Source organism: Crassostrea angulata, chromosome 8, assembly GCF_025612915.1.
Source record: "Crassostrea angulata isolate pt1a10 chromosome 8, ASM2561291v2, whole genome shotgun sequence".
Taxonomy (NCBI): Eukaryota; Metazoa; Mollusca; class Bivalvia; order Ostreida; family Ostreidae; genus Magallana; species Magallana angulata.
In genome coordinates, this window is record NC_069118.1 from 41305566 (window position 1) to 41318788 (window position 13223).

At 34.7% G+C, this 13223-nt stretch overlaps 2 protein-coding genes across 2 annotated transcripts; one reads left to right on the forward strand and one right to left on the reverse strand.

Moving 5' to 3' along the window:
• The first annotated feature begins 1171 nt into the window (after positions 1-1171).
• LOC128158943 (P2X purinoceptor 7-like) lies at positions 1172-1925 on the forward strand. Its single transcript, XM_052821936.1, has one exon. The coding sequence runs from the start codon at positions 1172-1174 to the stop codon at positions 1643-1645; it is 474 nt and encodes a 157-aa protein (XP_052677896.1). The 3' UTR covers positions 1646-1925.
• On the reverse strand, positions 1670-6626 carry LOC128158927 (uncharacterized). Its single transcript, XM_052821919.1, has 10 exons — positions 5766-6626; positions 4532-4689; positions 4044-4224; positions 3584-3769; positions 3290-3392; positions 2915-3130; positions 2544-2790; positions 2373-2459; positions 1978-2285; positions 1670-1833 (listed from the first exon to the last, which is right to left on the reverse strand). Exons 1-10 carry the CDS (start codon positions 5916-5918, stop codon positions 1670-1672), a joined length of 1803 nt encoding a protein of 600 aa, XP_052677879.1. The 5' UTR covers positions 5919-6626.
• Positions 6627-13223: the final 6597 nt, after the last annotated feature.

The following is a 13223-nucleotide window of genomic DNA, read 5'->3' on the forward strand; positions in this document are numbered from 1 at the left end:
AAAATTAGATTGATGTTCAGAATACACAAGTTTTCATGTTTCTTATTTTCTACATACAAGTAGTAAGCAAACTTCATATAAAAAAGATAGATGTAAAAAAAATGCATGAATTTTCTCTTTTATCTATACCATACAAAATTAAAAAGTTACAATTACTAGTATTACAGACATGGGCACCCTAAAAACTTTTACATATTGAAACTGTATTTGTTGATACATTATTATATTATACATAAAAATACATGTATATTATAAAAAACACGAACCTTTAAATGAATTCATACATCATTCATGAAAACTACATGTATATGATATGTTTTAATGAGTAAATTTTAACATTTTTATTCAGCATTGTTGTCCCTGTGAAAACAGGGGGAAGTGCAAAAGTTGCCCATGCAAGAGGAGAGGTTGCACTAATTGTCGGAACCCATGTTGTCAGTTCAAGACAACATCCACAAATGAGGAAGTAAGTAAAATGAATTCTTCTCCTAGGAGTGTTGGCCATCTATTTCGATGTTCACCCTTCTACCACGATGAGGTCCTCCTAGATCAGAAGGGATAAATTTTGTAAATGTTACAATAATTGTTTCTGATTGTAGCCTGCACGCTATCACCCTTATGCCTCACAGAGCATTCGCAACTCGAGTAGGGGAAATATTCCGAGCCGAAATGAAGTCTTGGAGGCTGCGGCTAGTCCTGAAAATAGACAGGACATTGAGACAGTGTCAACACTGCGAGTAAGTACATGCATTTATGAAGTTACTGTAAACGTATTATATTTAGTGTGTACGATATTTGGGGGGAATACGATTTTTCAACAAGTTAGCGTGGATTTGATTTACATATGTCCAAATGTACTTTTTTATCTACTTATATATTTTACATTTGGCGATGTACTTGATTTAGCGGATGCTGTTTTCCGCCAAAGATGCTAAATATAATACACAGCCAAATGTAATACGTTTACAGTATTAGTCTCTTATACTTTTACAGCAATATACAACTTTCCTTGCCTTCTGAAACTGAACATTACTGTTCAATGACTACAATCAGCATTTTAGTGATACTTTTCTATCAAATGATACACTTCAGATATACTTCAAGTTGTTTTGTTTTCATTCTCCCAAATTAAATAATGATATTTATTTTACTTTAGGAAACTATTACAGAAATGAATGAGCAGACGCTACGCCAAGTTCTAATTAGAGCAGTTGAAGCTGAACCTGACTTGATGAAAAGTTTCATCGAAGGTTCAAGGCAGGACAGTAACCCCAGCTCAGAAATAGCATGGTGTTCATGTGGGAGATGTCAAGCATTTGATGATCCTCGCATGAACCTATGCTGTTGCCAATCTCCATGCATAACTTCAAAACCAGAATTCAGAAATCTGTGTTTGAGGCATGATGTATTGGAGATTGCCAACATTCTGAACTGGAGTTATCGTACCAACCTTGAACCTTCATTCGCTCAATCTACATTTCGAAACCAAGCATACAGGAACTTTGTGCTATGGCAACACAGTACCCTGGGAGCAGGCAGGAGAGTGCCAGTGCCTTCATGTGTGTGCGTGGCAATCAGGAGGAGATTTCCACAAGCAAATGGACAATATAGGGGCTACCACTCCGCAAATTCAGACTCAGAATAAATTTTTAATGGTGAAAAACTTACTTCATTTTTTTCTGCTTTTCATTTCTGCAAGTAAAACCCGAGACCCAGGATTTGCTGATCCTGATAAATTGGCAGATATGTTGTCAAGATCTTTTGACTGCCTAGTCCTTGTATAACCCGCACAAGATCTCCCATATATTTCTTTCATGCAGGTTATAATGAGTCCTGAAAACAAATAATAAATTTTTCTTTTATGCCAAAATAAGTTCTGATCATCATATACCGGTAATACTACACTGTTACTAGTAGTTCATATAGTCAGGAGAATAAGGAAGTATAAAAATCACCAAAGCATATATCTACTGGTACCTGGAATGTAGGAGTATTCTTTGATTGACTTCTTTTCATATGCAACCCACTGCTTTGTTTTCCGTGAAAAGTGGGAATAAACATAGGGCAAACCACTCTCTGTGACCTTTGGTAGCCTATGAAGATGGTTGTTATGGTCCATTACAGCTAGCATGTTTCTTATGGTGTAGGAATCATAGCTATAGGACACTCTTTTTGGAACATAGTGTAAAAGGGTATGGCTAAAAAAGTTTTCAATTGCCCAAGTTTGCCGGCAGTTGACATAGAATGCCATACTTCCACACCAATCCCTATTGGTTATTGCTTTCCTAAAATATTTGTATGAGGTTACAATTATTGCTTATTCATAAGTACAGTAATGAATATTACAGAAATGTACATTCTAGTTCACCTACCTTAGTTCTTGAAAAGCAGAAGAATTTCTATGAAGCCATTTTCTATTTGAAGATAAGGACTCCAAGTTATTTTCAGTATGATGACATCTGCAATCATAGAAATGTAATATATTATAATATTATCTTAGTGAATCATACACAATTTGATACAAATTAAATTGTCAACATTACCTTCCTCCAGGCCAAATGTGTTGGTTGGTGACATGATGGAGAATGCCAAACCACTTTTTCAATAACTTTTCTACATTCCCTTTTGATGCACTGCAGCAGTACCAAAAATGGTTAATAATTGGACGAATCCATGGTAGTAAGTCTTTGTTTGCTGCCTTCTTGGCTATCTCTCCAAGCAGAAAGGCCAGTTTCTTTGCTTTATGCCAGATGTCTAAACTGTGCTGCAGATGTTTGAAGGGGTCAGTGCCTGTAATATACATGTAGTTATATTTTCAAAATTTTCCTTTTAAAAGTAGATATATAATGGTGAATAAATTACACACTATAATATTTCTTACAATATTATGTAAAATACATGTATATATACTTACGCATCATGGAAATTATATTTCTGCTAGCATCAGAAATTATTTCCCACACTACATACGGTGATACATTTAGAATGTAGTTGAGACCTCTCTCAATCAGGAGCCTCTCCATTTTAGGACTGTGTCGCCCAACCTCCCGAGAATCTCCAATCTCCAAATGTATGATGTGTTTTGAATTTACATCCATGAAGACAGCTGTAGACTTGTTGGCACAAAACCCTTAAATATGTTAAAAAATATATTTTTCAGAAAATGTTTTTAGTAAATAAAACAACAAGGCAATAAAATCACAGTCTGTCTAAATGAATGCCTAGCAACGTATTCAGTAAATTGTCCACAATAATGCAAGAGTGTAGAGGTAAATGTAAAGACTGTTACCTGGAGTATCATATCTTACATCCACAGCCAGGCTCAGGGGTATCTCTTTCAGTTTGTCACCAATATCTTCCATGTGTTTAGTGAACACTTTCTGTACTGCAACCTAGTTGAAAAGATTTTTAGCATACTTGATGATACATTCATTTTGACAATCATGGTACATGCACTAGTAAGTTAGATGGAAATGAAAAAAGGATAACATCATAAAAATAATACTAGCAAGTATGAATCTACAATTTATATTTACGGGTAAACCTTTGAACGATAAAAAAACAATCAATACTTGCAACATACTCTGTATTGAAGTTGCATTCTATAGAATTGTCTTGCTGATCCAATTGCAAGATTAATAAATTTTGCACCCATGTTGATCTGATCCCATGATGCTCCTGACAGAAGTACCATTAGTTGCAGCAGGATTGCAACAGCACTCCTCCCTCCATAAAATGGTGTTGAGATCCACTTTCCAACATGACCATTCTGTTTCAATAATAATCATTAGTAAATGTGAAATTCTTCAAATATAACATTACAAAAATGATCAAGTGAGTACTAAACAAATTACATTATGTATATATATATTGGTACCTCTAATCGACAATCTAACATCCTTCACAAATTAATAAATTTTTCATAGCACATATTCAAAACTATATTTTTTAAATTTTATATTATACAATATGAGTAAATTGACATATATTTATGTAAAAAAATTAGGTATGGTCATTTATTTTTTTTATGCATGATAACTTACAGTGCAGGTATATTTATACTTTACTCCTGCTGCTATTTTCTCTGCCTCAACAATGGAGGATTGAATGATAGGATCACCACACTCTGTACAGGTGCTCCTTTTCAATAGGTCCAATAGTTCCCTCTCCCCAACAACAAATCTTCTATCGGACAATATGTTCATCTCCTCCTGGTCTTTATCACTGTTGATTTTTAAAGAAAATGCATATACATTATATATTTTACCAGACAATTATGATAGATTATGTATGATATAATTATATATATATATATTAAAATAAGGATAACATATCACTGCAGAGTGAAGTGTTAAAAATTACTTTCAAGATTGTCATATGAGAGAGAGAGAGAGAGAGAGAGAGAGAGAGAGAGAGAGAGTTATCAAAAATGCACATGTTACATGTATAATTATTTATGAGTTTCAAGGATAGAAAAAGTTTAACATATTTTTATGATGTACAATGTATGCAAGCCTTACAATTTACAAACCTGGATATATTTTGCCACATTTCATTCCCTTTTTCTTCTTCATCATCATCATCATCATCACTGCCACCATCATCACCACCATCATCTTCTTCATCATGTTCATCATCAGATGATCCAAATATCTCCTTTATGATATTTTCTACTTCATCAGTATTATCCTGTAGTACATGTAATGTTATATGAATAACATGATCAATTTATTCCATGTGCATGATCATTTATGTGTAAACAAATTATAGTATATATATTGACTATGTTCAGATTTTTGAATTTCAATGTGGTATTTATGTAAGCTAATTCAAAATGAATATTTACATAAGGTATAGAGTAAAACTGCAATCATACACGTATGTATATACAGCTAGATGTACAAATTAAAAGTAGATAGATAAATTTGGTATCAAGTCATCATGAATATAAAAATACATATTGTACGGTACATAGTATGCATCATGGTAACGTATATAGTTTGAAAGACATGGTACTTGAAAAGACATTACAAATTAATATGATACCAGAATAATTAACCCACAAGAGCTTGAAAGCTTTTATTTGAATTTTCCAATGGGGGCCCTTTTCCAAAGTATAATTAGCTTGCATGGTTGTTACAGCACTTACATACTGGTGGGTATGGTTGTAAAGTCTTTGGCACTGTGTTAATTATACTATACATAGCACTATTACAATGAACAAATACTATTAAGCCTAAAACATACATATGATACACCCCTACCCTTTATATAATTATATTTTCCTCTGAGTGATTATACATTTTATTACTTCCTTTTTTATTTATTTTTCTTTTATTCCATGTGCAATACCCATATCAATTATCAGCTGATATATCAAATTTAAAAAAAAATGTATCATGATCAAATGAATGCTTTTGGTATAAATTTTATGACTTTTCTACTCCGGCCTTTAGTGAAAAACAGTAACAGTACTTGTTGAAACTTCACATATATGTACAGTGAACTATGCATTAGAGATAACATATAAACTTGTCACATCTTTGTTACTAGACCGAAACATCTGATGTTTTTCTGGCTTTGAAAACAAATCTGATATTTTGTGTGATATTTTACATTGCAGAAAAACAACCCAGACATGGACATTATATAAAAATCATGAAAAGGCCAGGGAAACGTCATATATTTCGAACAAGCTTGTTATTTATATACTGGAAATAAGTATTTGGGCGTACATATAACTTTGTCATATCTATGTTACTTACATACTGTTCTTCCATTTCTTCGTCTTCACCATGGATATGATCAACATTATCGTCGACATCTCTGTCAAAATCCATATTTATGGCACTGCTACAATACAAAATAGAGTCTAAAGTGCCACCCAAAGCAACATTTTTGTTTATATAAAACTTCATTCCAATCGTGTCTATCCTAGTAAGCGTTCATCTTCTTGAAGCAATAACTAATAATTTCTCCCTTGTGTTTACACGTTTTCGATGTACTTTCATTTTCAGTCACCGCTCTGCGCATGGGCAGAGTATATCGTAAACAGTCCGTGCTGGAGGTAGACGCGTGGCTTTTCTCGGTTCGTGTTGAATTCTGTAACACTTTTACAAAGTATATCTATTTCATGTTTTCGTCGTTATTTTTTCAATTGAATGCATGTAAAGGTACAATGTAAGCCGATATGCTTTTAAAAAATAATTCTTACCTGAAATTTTGGAATTGAGAACCGATAGGTCTGTAGGTATTCGAAATAGAATTCTTCCTTGTCGTGCGCTTTGAGCCCGTGTGTTGCCTGCAGTTCGTCAACGTCAAAAATGAGTAGTAAAGTACATGTATTTTATTTTATTTCTGAACTCGGGGCATTTCGGAAACCTTTGCGTTTTGTCGTATGTTTCATACTCCGGAAATTCTATGTATTATTTTTTTCTTTAGTATGCCTTTTGTATTAGCCGATGCGATCCGAACACGTTGACAATCACAGCAAAATCATTCGTGCGTGACCATTCACCTGGGTAGTACCTGGTTGGTAGATATTAGGGCTATAGAAACTAATATGGCTGACAGTGGCCTGTCGTTTAAATGACTTCAGTAGAGCTTTAACACTTTCTATACGGTAGTATGGAAGCCAGGGTATTTAATATTCTCACCAAACAGATAACAACTATGGGTTTCATGAACGATTATACATGTATTTAGGTAAGCAGGTCCAGTACAATCACTAGATTTAGCTACGTAGCTAAAAATACATACATGGGTATTTAAACCTACCGAAAATAGCTTCATTTACCTATCAATAGTTATCGATACCGGTTTATCGGAAATTTGAGTGGCACGAAGAATAGTCGCATCATGGTGAGTACATAAACTGTTAATGTAATGTATAATTTTCATGTAAAAACTTCCACATCATCAAAATATGGATGCATTTAAGCATTACCATGACATGAATACCCAAGGGGTACTGTATAAAATGCATAAAATTCGCCATTACTGAAGAAAAAACCCATTAATAACTCAAAATAAAATGACATACCTATACAACCACCTCCGATGTGACTCGGTAGCCTTGGCAGCAGGAAATGATGTTTGAAAACTAAACGCCGGATACGGATGAGGGAGAAATGTCATCATTCAGGCAGATATCTACGGAAAGCCATAAAGAGCGTAATTATTCCGTAGTGGGCGTGTGTGGTTTTTTGTGTCATACATTCTAATTTTTTAATTTATAGGAAAGCAAAGCATTTAAGTTTGAAAAAGATAAAATTAACAAGGGAAGAAACATAAAAGGACAGCCAAAGAGAGGGAAACCAAGAAGTGGAGTGGCTGGTACAGAGTTTATTGGGGATTCTGAAAAGAGGAAACAAACTCTGTACCAACGTAAGAAAACGCTATTTAATAAGGTAATAAAAATATGAATAAAATTTTTTTAATGTTAAAATATATACGAACATTAAAAATACACACCTTCCTCATCATTATCGTCGGCATCCCTACTCTCTATGTGCTCTACCACTTGTCTTATGTCTTTGTAAAACTTTACCAATATGGCCTTTTTCTCATTTTTGATGTTTTTGTATACTTGCTGTTGTTCAATTCCTGAATATATACATGGAAATTTGTTTATGAATAATATAATTTATAAACTCATACACCTATATATGCTTATATTGTCACCCCCTTTTATTTATGTTTTAAATCCAAACTTATTACCTAAATCAAAATCCATTTTTTCCAATCTCTGCAATTCCTCTTCAATGATGTTGCTGATTTCTGATTTGGTTTTCTTTTCAATAGAATTAAAATTTTTACGGTCGTCCGGGATTATAAAAACTGGGTCTAATTTCATAGGTCTAATTGAATTTGTTTCTGAACATTCTTTAATGAACATATGAAGGTTATCTTTGCATATTGCCGAAAAGTTGAAAAGTTCATGATCCAAATCTTTATTTAAAATGTTATGTGGTGTTGAAATAGTCATGGGTGAACTTAGATACTCAGTATCTCTGAGTTCCACTCTCCACTGCTCTATTTCTTTCGTCAGGTTCGTGTGATATATGGTTTGGGTCTTTTCTTCCTCAGACGTTAGGTTGAAACATTGCCAGACATTTTCCCTTATCTATAAAATTACAATTTTATAAGTAATAAAAAATAATATAAGAGTGTCAAATATTTGAATAGGCAAAGGAACTTAACGTTACAACAGGATGCGAGATATTGCTGCTAGTTAAAACCAAGTCTGGTATTCAATACCACTTTCATACGGAGGAATTTGATAAGGTGATGCAGTTTTACGTGTCATTAATAAATGTTGTGTAATTAAACGTACATGTAATTATATTTAGAATTATATTAGCCTGGTCTATGAATATAACTATATTTGAGGGTCTATGAATATAAGTATATATGATTTTTTTTTAGATTTTTCATGACTTGCAAAGAGGGTCAAATGAAAACAACCCTAACAGTCTTCCAGCACCCTCTTCTCCCCCACGTTGTACCCCCTCAAGGCATTCTTCCTCACGCTCCTCTCCCCCACGTTCTACCACCTCACGTCAATCATTCTCTCTCTCTTCTCCCCCACGATCTACCACCTCAAGACAATCTTCCTCACGCTCCTCTCCCTTACAGTCTACCACTTCACGCCAATTAGCCTCTCTCTCTCCTCCCCCCCGTTCTACCACCTCACGCCAATCATCCTCTCTCTCTTCTCCCCCACGCTCTACCACCTCAAGACAATCTTCCTCACGCTCCTCTCCCTTACATTCTACCACTTCACGCCAATTAGCCTCTCTCTCTCCTCCCCCCCCGTTCTACCACCTCACGCCAATCATCCTCTCTCTCTTCTCCCCTACGCTCTACCACCTCACGACAATCTTCCTCACGCTCCTCTCCCTCACGCTCTTCTCCCTCACGACCTTGTTCTTCCTACTCTATGTATAGTTATCCCTCTCCTCAACCATCAACTTCATTTTCCTGCTCTTCCCCCTGCTCCTCTCCTAACAGAAAGAGACCCAGAAACAGGACTACCGGACCTACTATGAAAAGCAGATCCACTCAAACTGAGGCGTTTGATGCTAGTGTAACTCAACAATGCAATGTTTGTTTGGCCACAGAAGAGAAAGGACAGTGGGTGGGATGCTCCCACAGAGGGAAGAAGTGTGATTATTGGGTTCACGATTTGTGTACTGGCTTCTCCTTTAAAACAAAGAAGATTCTGAAACAGGTGGCATTTCTGTGTCCCAAACACAATAAATGAAAGAAATATATATCTTATTTTTATTTCATTACCTTCTCCAACCTATCTAAATTGCAGCACGTCTGCTTCCAATGTTTTTCCTTGGGAGCGCCGGGAGGAAGCCATCTCTTAATCATTTTGTTTTTGGATTCAAGTATAAAGTCGCAACCTTCCCCTTTACTAGGATGGCCTGACTCTAAAATCACCAAGTACAATGGTCACTAAAGGACTTACAATATATAGGATATATATTACACTGGCGTTGGAAGCAAATTGAAAGTGGGGGGCTAGACTAGTGAATAATTATAATGCTACATTTATTTTTTATATGCAAAGTGCATTGCGTTTAATGTTTATTTATAACACATTTTTTTTTATATATTACTTACGAGTAAGTGATTCATTGTTGCGTAAAAACACCTTTACGTCATCTGGAGCAGTATGACGCATTACTAAATCGTACATCTCCATCTGTTGGTAATTGATTTTGTTTAGACCGTAAAAAAGAGGAGAAAATTTCAGACGGCCACAGAGGATTGCGTCGGAGTTGTTTCGTCTTACTCCACGGCGAAATACATTGATTGCAAGGGCGTAGGTAAATATTACCTCTTGTAGAAACCTGCAGTTACATAATAATGTTATTATTTATTGCATAATTATTCGTCTATTAGTCACACCAATCATTATAAAAATATTTTTCACTGACTTGTAATTGCAATCCTGTACTTGCGATGCCCATTTGAAATAATCTGCGGAAGATGGGGTGATGTCCTTTTCAAAGCATTCTTTGATGTATGGATAAAGTAATTCATCGCCTGTTTGCATTAAATGAATGCAATGATTTCATTTCTATGTATTTTCCCTTCAATTTATTTGCCATACAAAATTTTTTATATTGCCAATTAAAAAAACATTTTTACATTGCTAAAATTAAGTGAAACAACCTGTGCCAAATAGAAGGATCTCGCAAAATTGGAACGCTTTGTGGTGGTCATTTCCCTCTAAGCAAGACTGAAGGGCTTTGGGTGATTTGTACCCTAGAAGTTTGGCAAGGTCCTCTCCAACAACTTCCCAAACAAGTTTGATAAGGGCTGTACGATAAATTGAATTAAGATAAAAATAGTATTAATAATAAAATTATTTGCATACACATAATGTTAAAACGTTAATTGGTATATGAACTTGGTTGGTCACGTGATCGGTTTATTGGCTGATGAGCTTATCAGAAGATTTCATCACGTCCCAACCATGTTCATATGCCGGTGGACTTTTAAACATTGACGTTTATTATTCATATTTACTTTTTAAAAAGGCAAATCATTCATAATTTTTAACATTACCGTGTTTTTATTTGATGCTTTAATGCAACCGTAAAACGATAAGTTTACACATGCTTAATAATATTAAGATATAAAGATGTCCCAGTTGAGTGCAAAAATTACCGAGTGAAGAAAGATAAGTAAGGATAGATACAGTTATGCTACATGTACGTAAGTTGTAAGGTGGTATTAACATGCGGGATCCGGAAATTTTTTTTCCAGGGGCGGAGAGGGATCTGAGGAATACTAAGGTTTGGCATATAGGGCTATATATTATAAACAGCTAGGGCCTAATGGTTATTAGAAAGAAGTGAAAGTAAAATTTTTAAATTTTATTATATTAAGAAGGGTATTTGGGAATATAAAGATATATATTATAAGTGTACATGCAAACGTGATTAATTAGATGAATGGTTGATGAAGTGTTCCAATTAAATTTTAACGATATTTATACCCTTTGTCATATTCATTTCCCAGTGGCCAAGTCCAGGCAACAAAAGAAGATCTTGGAGGTCATCATTTTCACGAAGAATTCTGGACGCGAGTAGATATGGGAGGCCATCGCACCCAAGCACTGTCCATGATCTTTTATCAGGAACCTGTGTTGCTGTCTTAATATCAAGAAGGACGGCCTTCACCGCTTCATATGAGCATGGATTTTTGGAAATTGGATTCCCTACGACAACAGAAGGGGGGCCAACATGAAAGGAGGGGATGTTGTCGTAGGGATCCATTTTCAACTTTGATTTTACAGAGGAATCCCCATTCTTCTGTTTTTTTCTTCTGCCTGTTAGGATGGTATCTACGTCATCTATAAAGACCTCATCCCCCGGAACTCTTCGTTGGACAATAACAGAAATTCTTTCATCAATGAATTGTTCTCTGTATTTTCTAAAAAGTGAGGAAGAACTGGAAAAAGAAGATGTTATAGAATGAAGAGGAAACGAGAAATCCTCCGTATACAGCCACTGTCTTGGAGACAAGTGGGGAATTTCTTGCAGTCTCGTACAAGAAAAAGGAAAGAAGTGAACTACAGTAGTAACTGCGCTAAGAATAGCCTTTGCATCGAAGTGGACCCTCCAATTTCTTGCAAGAACTTGGTTGTTGTCAAAAAAAGTTATAACGTCATTAGATGATGGTACTGTTACACCTTCCTGGGAATGGTCAGCGATCCAGTTAAGAATGGTAGAATATGAACCTGCTGGACCGCATGATGAATTTAAACTGCAAACTAATTTGTTAGGGCAGAGATAATACGTAAGAAGGTTCTTTGCAAAGGAGAATGGAAGGACAAGATTTTTCTTTATCAAAGAATATATATTCTCTATGGCAAAAGCCAAAAGTGTCCACTCTTCTGATGAAATATCAGAAATGTCACGATTTGCTATAGACAAAAGAAATGTTAGCACAAGACTGTTTCTTCTGGTTACCCAGTCACAAATGTTTGCGGATGCTAAAAAACTGTCATTCTTATATAGTGTTTGAATCTCCGAACAATCCTCATAAATATCGGAAATTTCACTCTCTACAATCGCTTTCAACAACTTTTGTAAATTGTTCTTTGACAGTTTATTGTTTTTTATCAGATTTATAATTTCATCAACTGTTTCATTGTCTGGATTTGTAATCAACTGCTGTTCAGCGTGATTTGCACAGCCTGTGCACAAGTAAATAGCTCTATCATACAGATGACCAGCGGATTGAAGTGCTTCCACAACAGATTTTTTAAACTTCTTACTGCTAATTTTATACACTTTGGTTTTAACGTTAATATTTATATCATCATGTATTTTGCAGCTGCACACTGGTGGCATTTTCTGCAACAAAAATAAGCAACTTGAAATTTTATATTTCACTATAATTAAATAAGGCACACACCTGAATTACACGTGATAACTTTGCGTGAATTTCAACTGTTTGAAGTACATTCTTAGGACATTATTTTTAATATTTTTGTACTGTATAACAAGTAATATTTGTTTTACTTTTCACAAATAAGTAAAACGTGAAAAACGCACTTAAAACATTTTGGGGAAGGGGTGGGTGAGGCAAACTCATCAACAAAAAAGTGGCATGCCCCCCCCCCCCCCCCATCCCATTCGATGCGAAGTGCCTACTGTAAATATATTTTAAATACTGTATCGTAAAAATATATATATATATATATATATATATATATATATATATATATATATATATATATATATATATATATATATATATATATATATATATATATATATATATATATATATGCTACGTTTTACCTAAGAATATGATAAGTATGATGTAGCAAATGATTTTTTACAATGTGGACTTCAAATTATTTCAAGAATAAGTTATTACACCTGAAATCAAATATGTAACATAACAATTTACATACTATTTAAACGTGATGTATTGTTATTCTTCATGTAATTGATTTATATATTAGTATTAGCCACTTTACATCACTTTGAAAACGAATACACGGTCGCATGCAGTTTCTTTTATAGCATTAACAGTCCGCCATACATATCATCCAAAAACGGGTATCTCAGTTTTTATCGCATCCGCCTCATCAATTACTCACCGCAATTCACTTCCGATATGCACAGCAACTTTCCTTGGGGTTACATCTGGCCGACCTCTTCCATATTTAACTTGTTTTTCCTGGGACT

Bases quoted from the DNA above. Each gene is read 5' to 3' on its own strand.
- LOC128158943 (XM_052821936.1), top strand. From the start codon at position 1,172: ATGAATGAGCAGACGCTACGCCAAGTTCTAATTAGAGCAGTTGAAGCT.
- LOC128158927 (XM_052821919.1), bottom strand. From the start codon at position 5,918: ATGAAGTTTTATATAAACAAAAATGTTGCTTTGGGTGGCACTTTAGAC. The intron at 3,393-3,583 runs GTATGTTGCAAG...CTTTTCAACTAG, and splicing joins GAATGCAACTTCAATACAGA to GTTGCAGTACAGAAAGTGTT. The intron at 2,286-2,372 runs GTAGGTGAACTA...CAAATATTTTAG, and splicing joins TCTGCTTTTCAAGAACTAAG to GAAAGCAATAACCAATAGGG.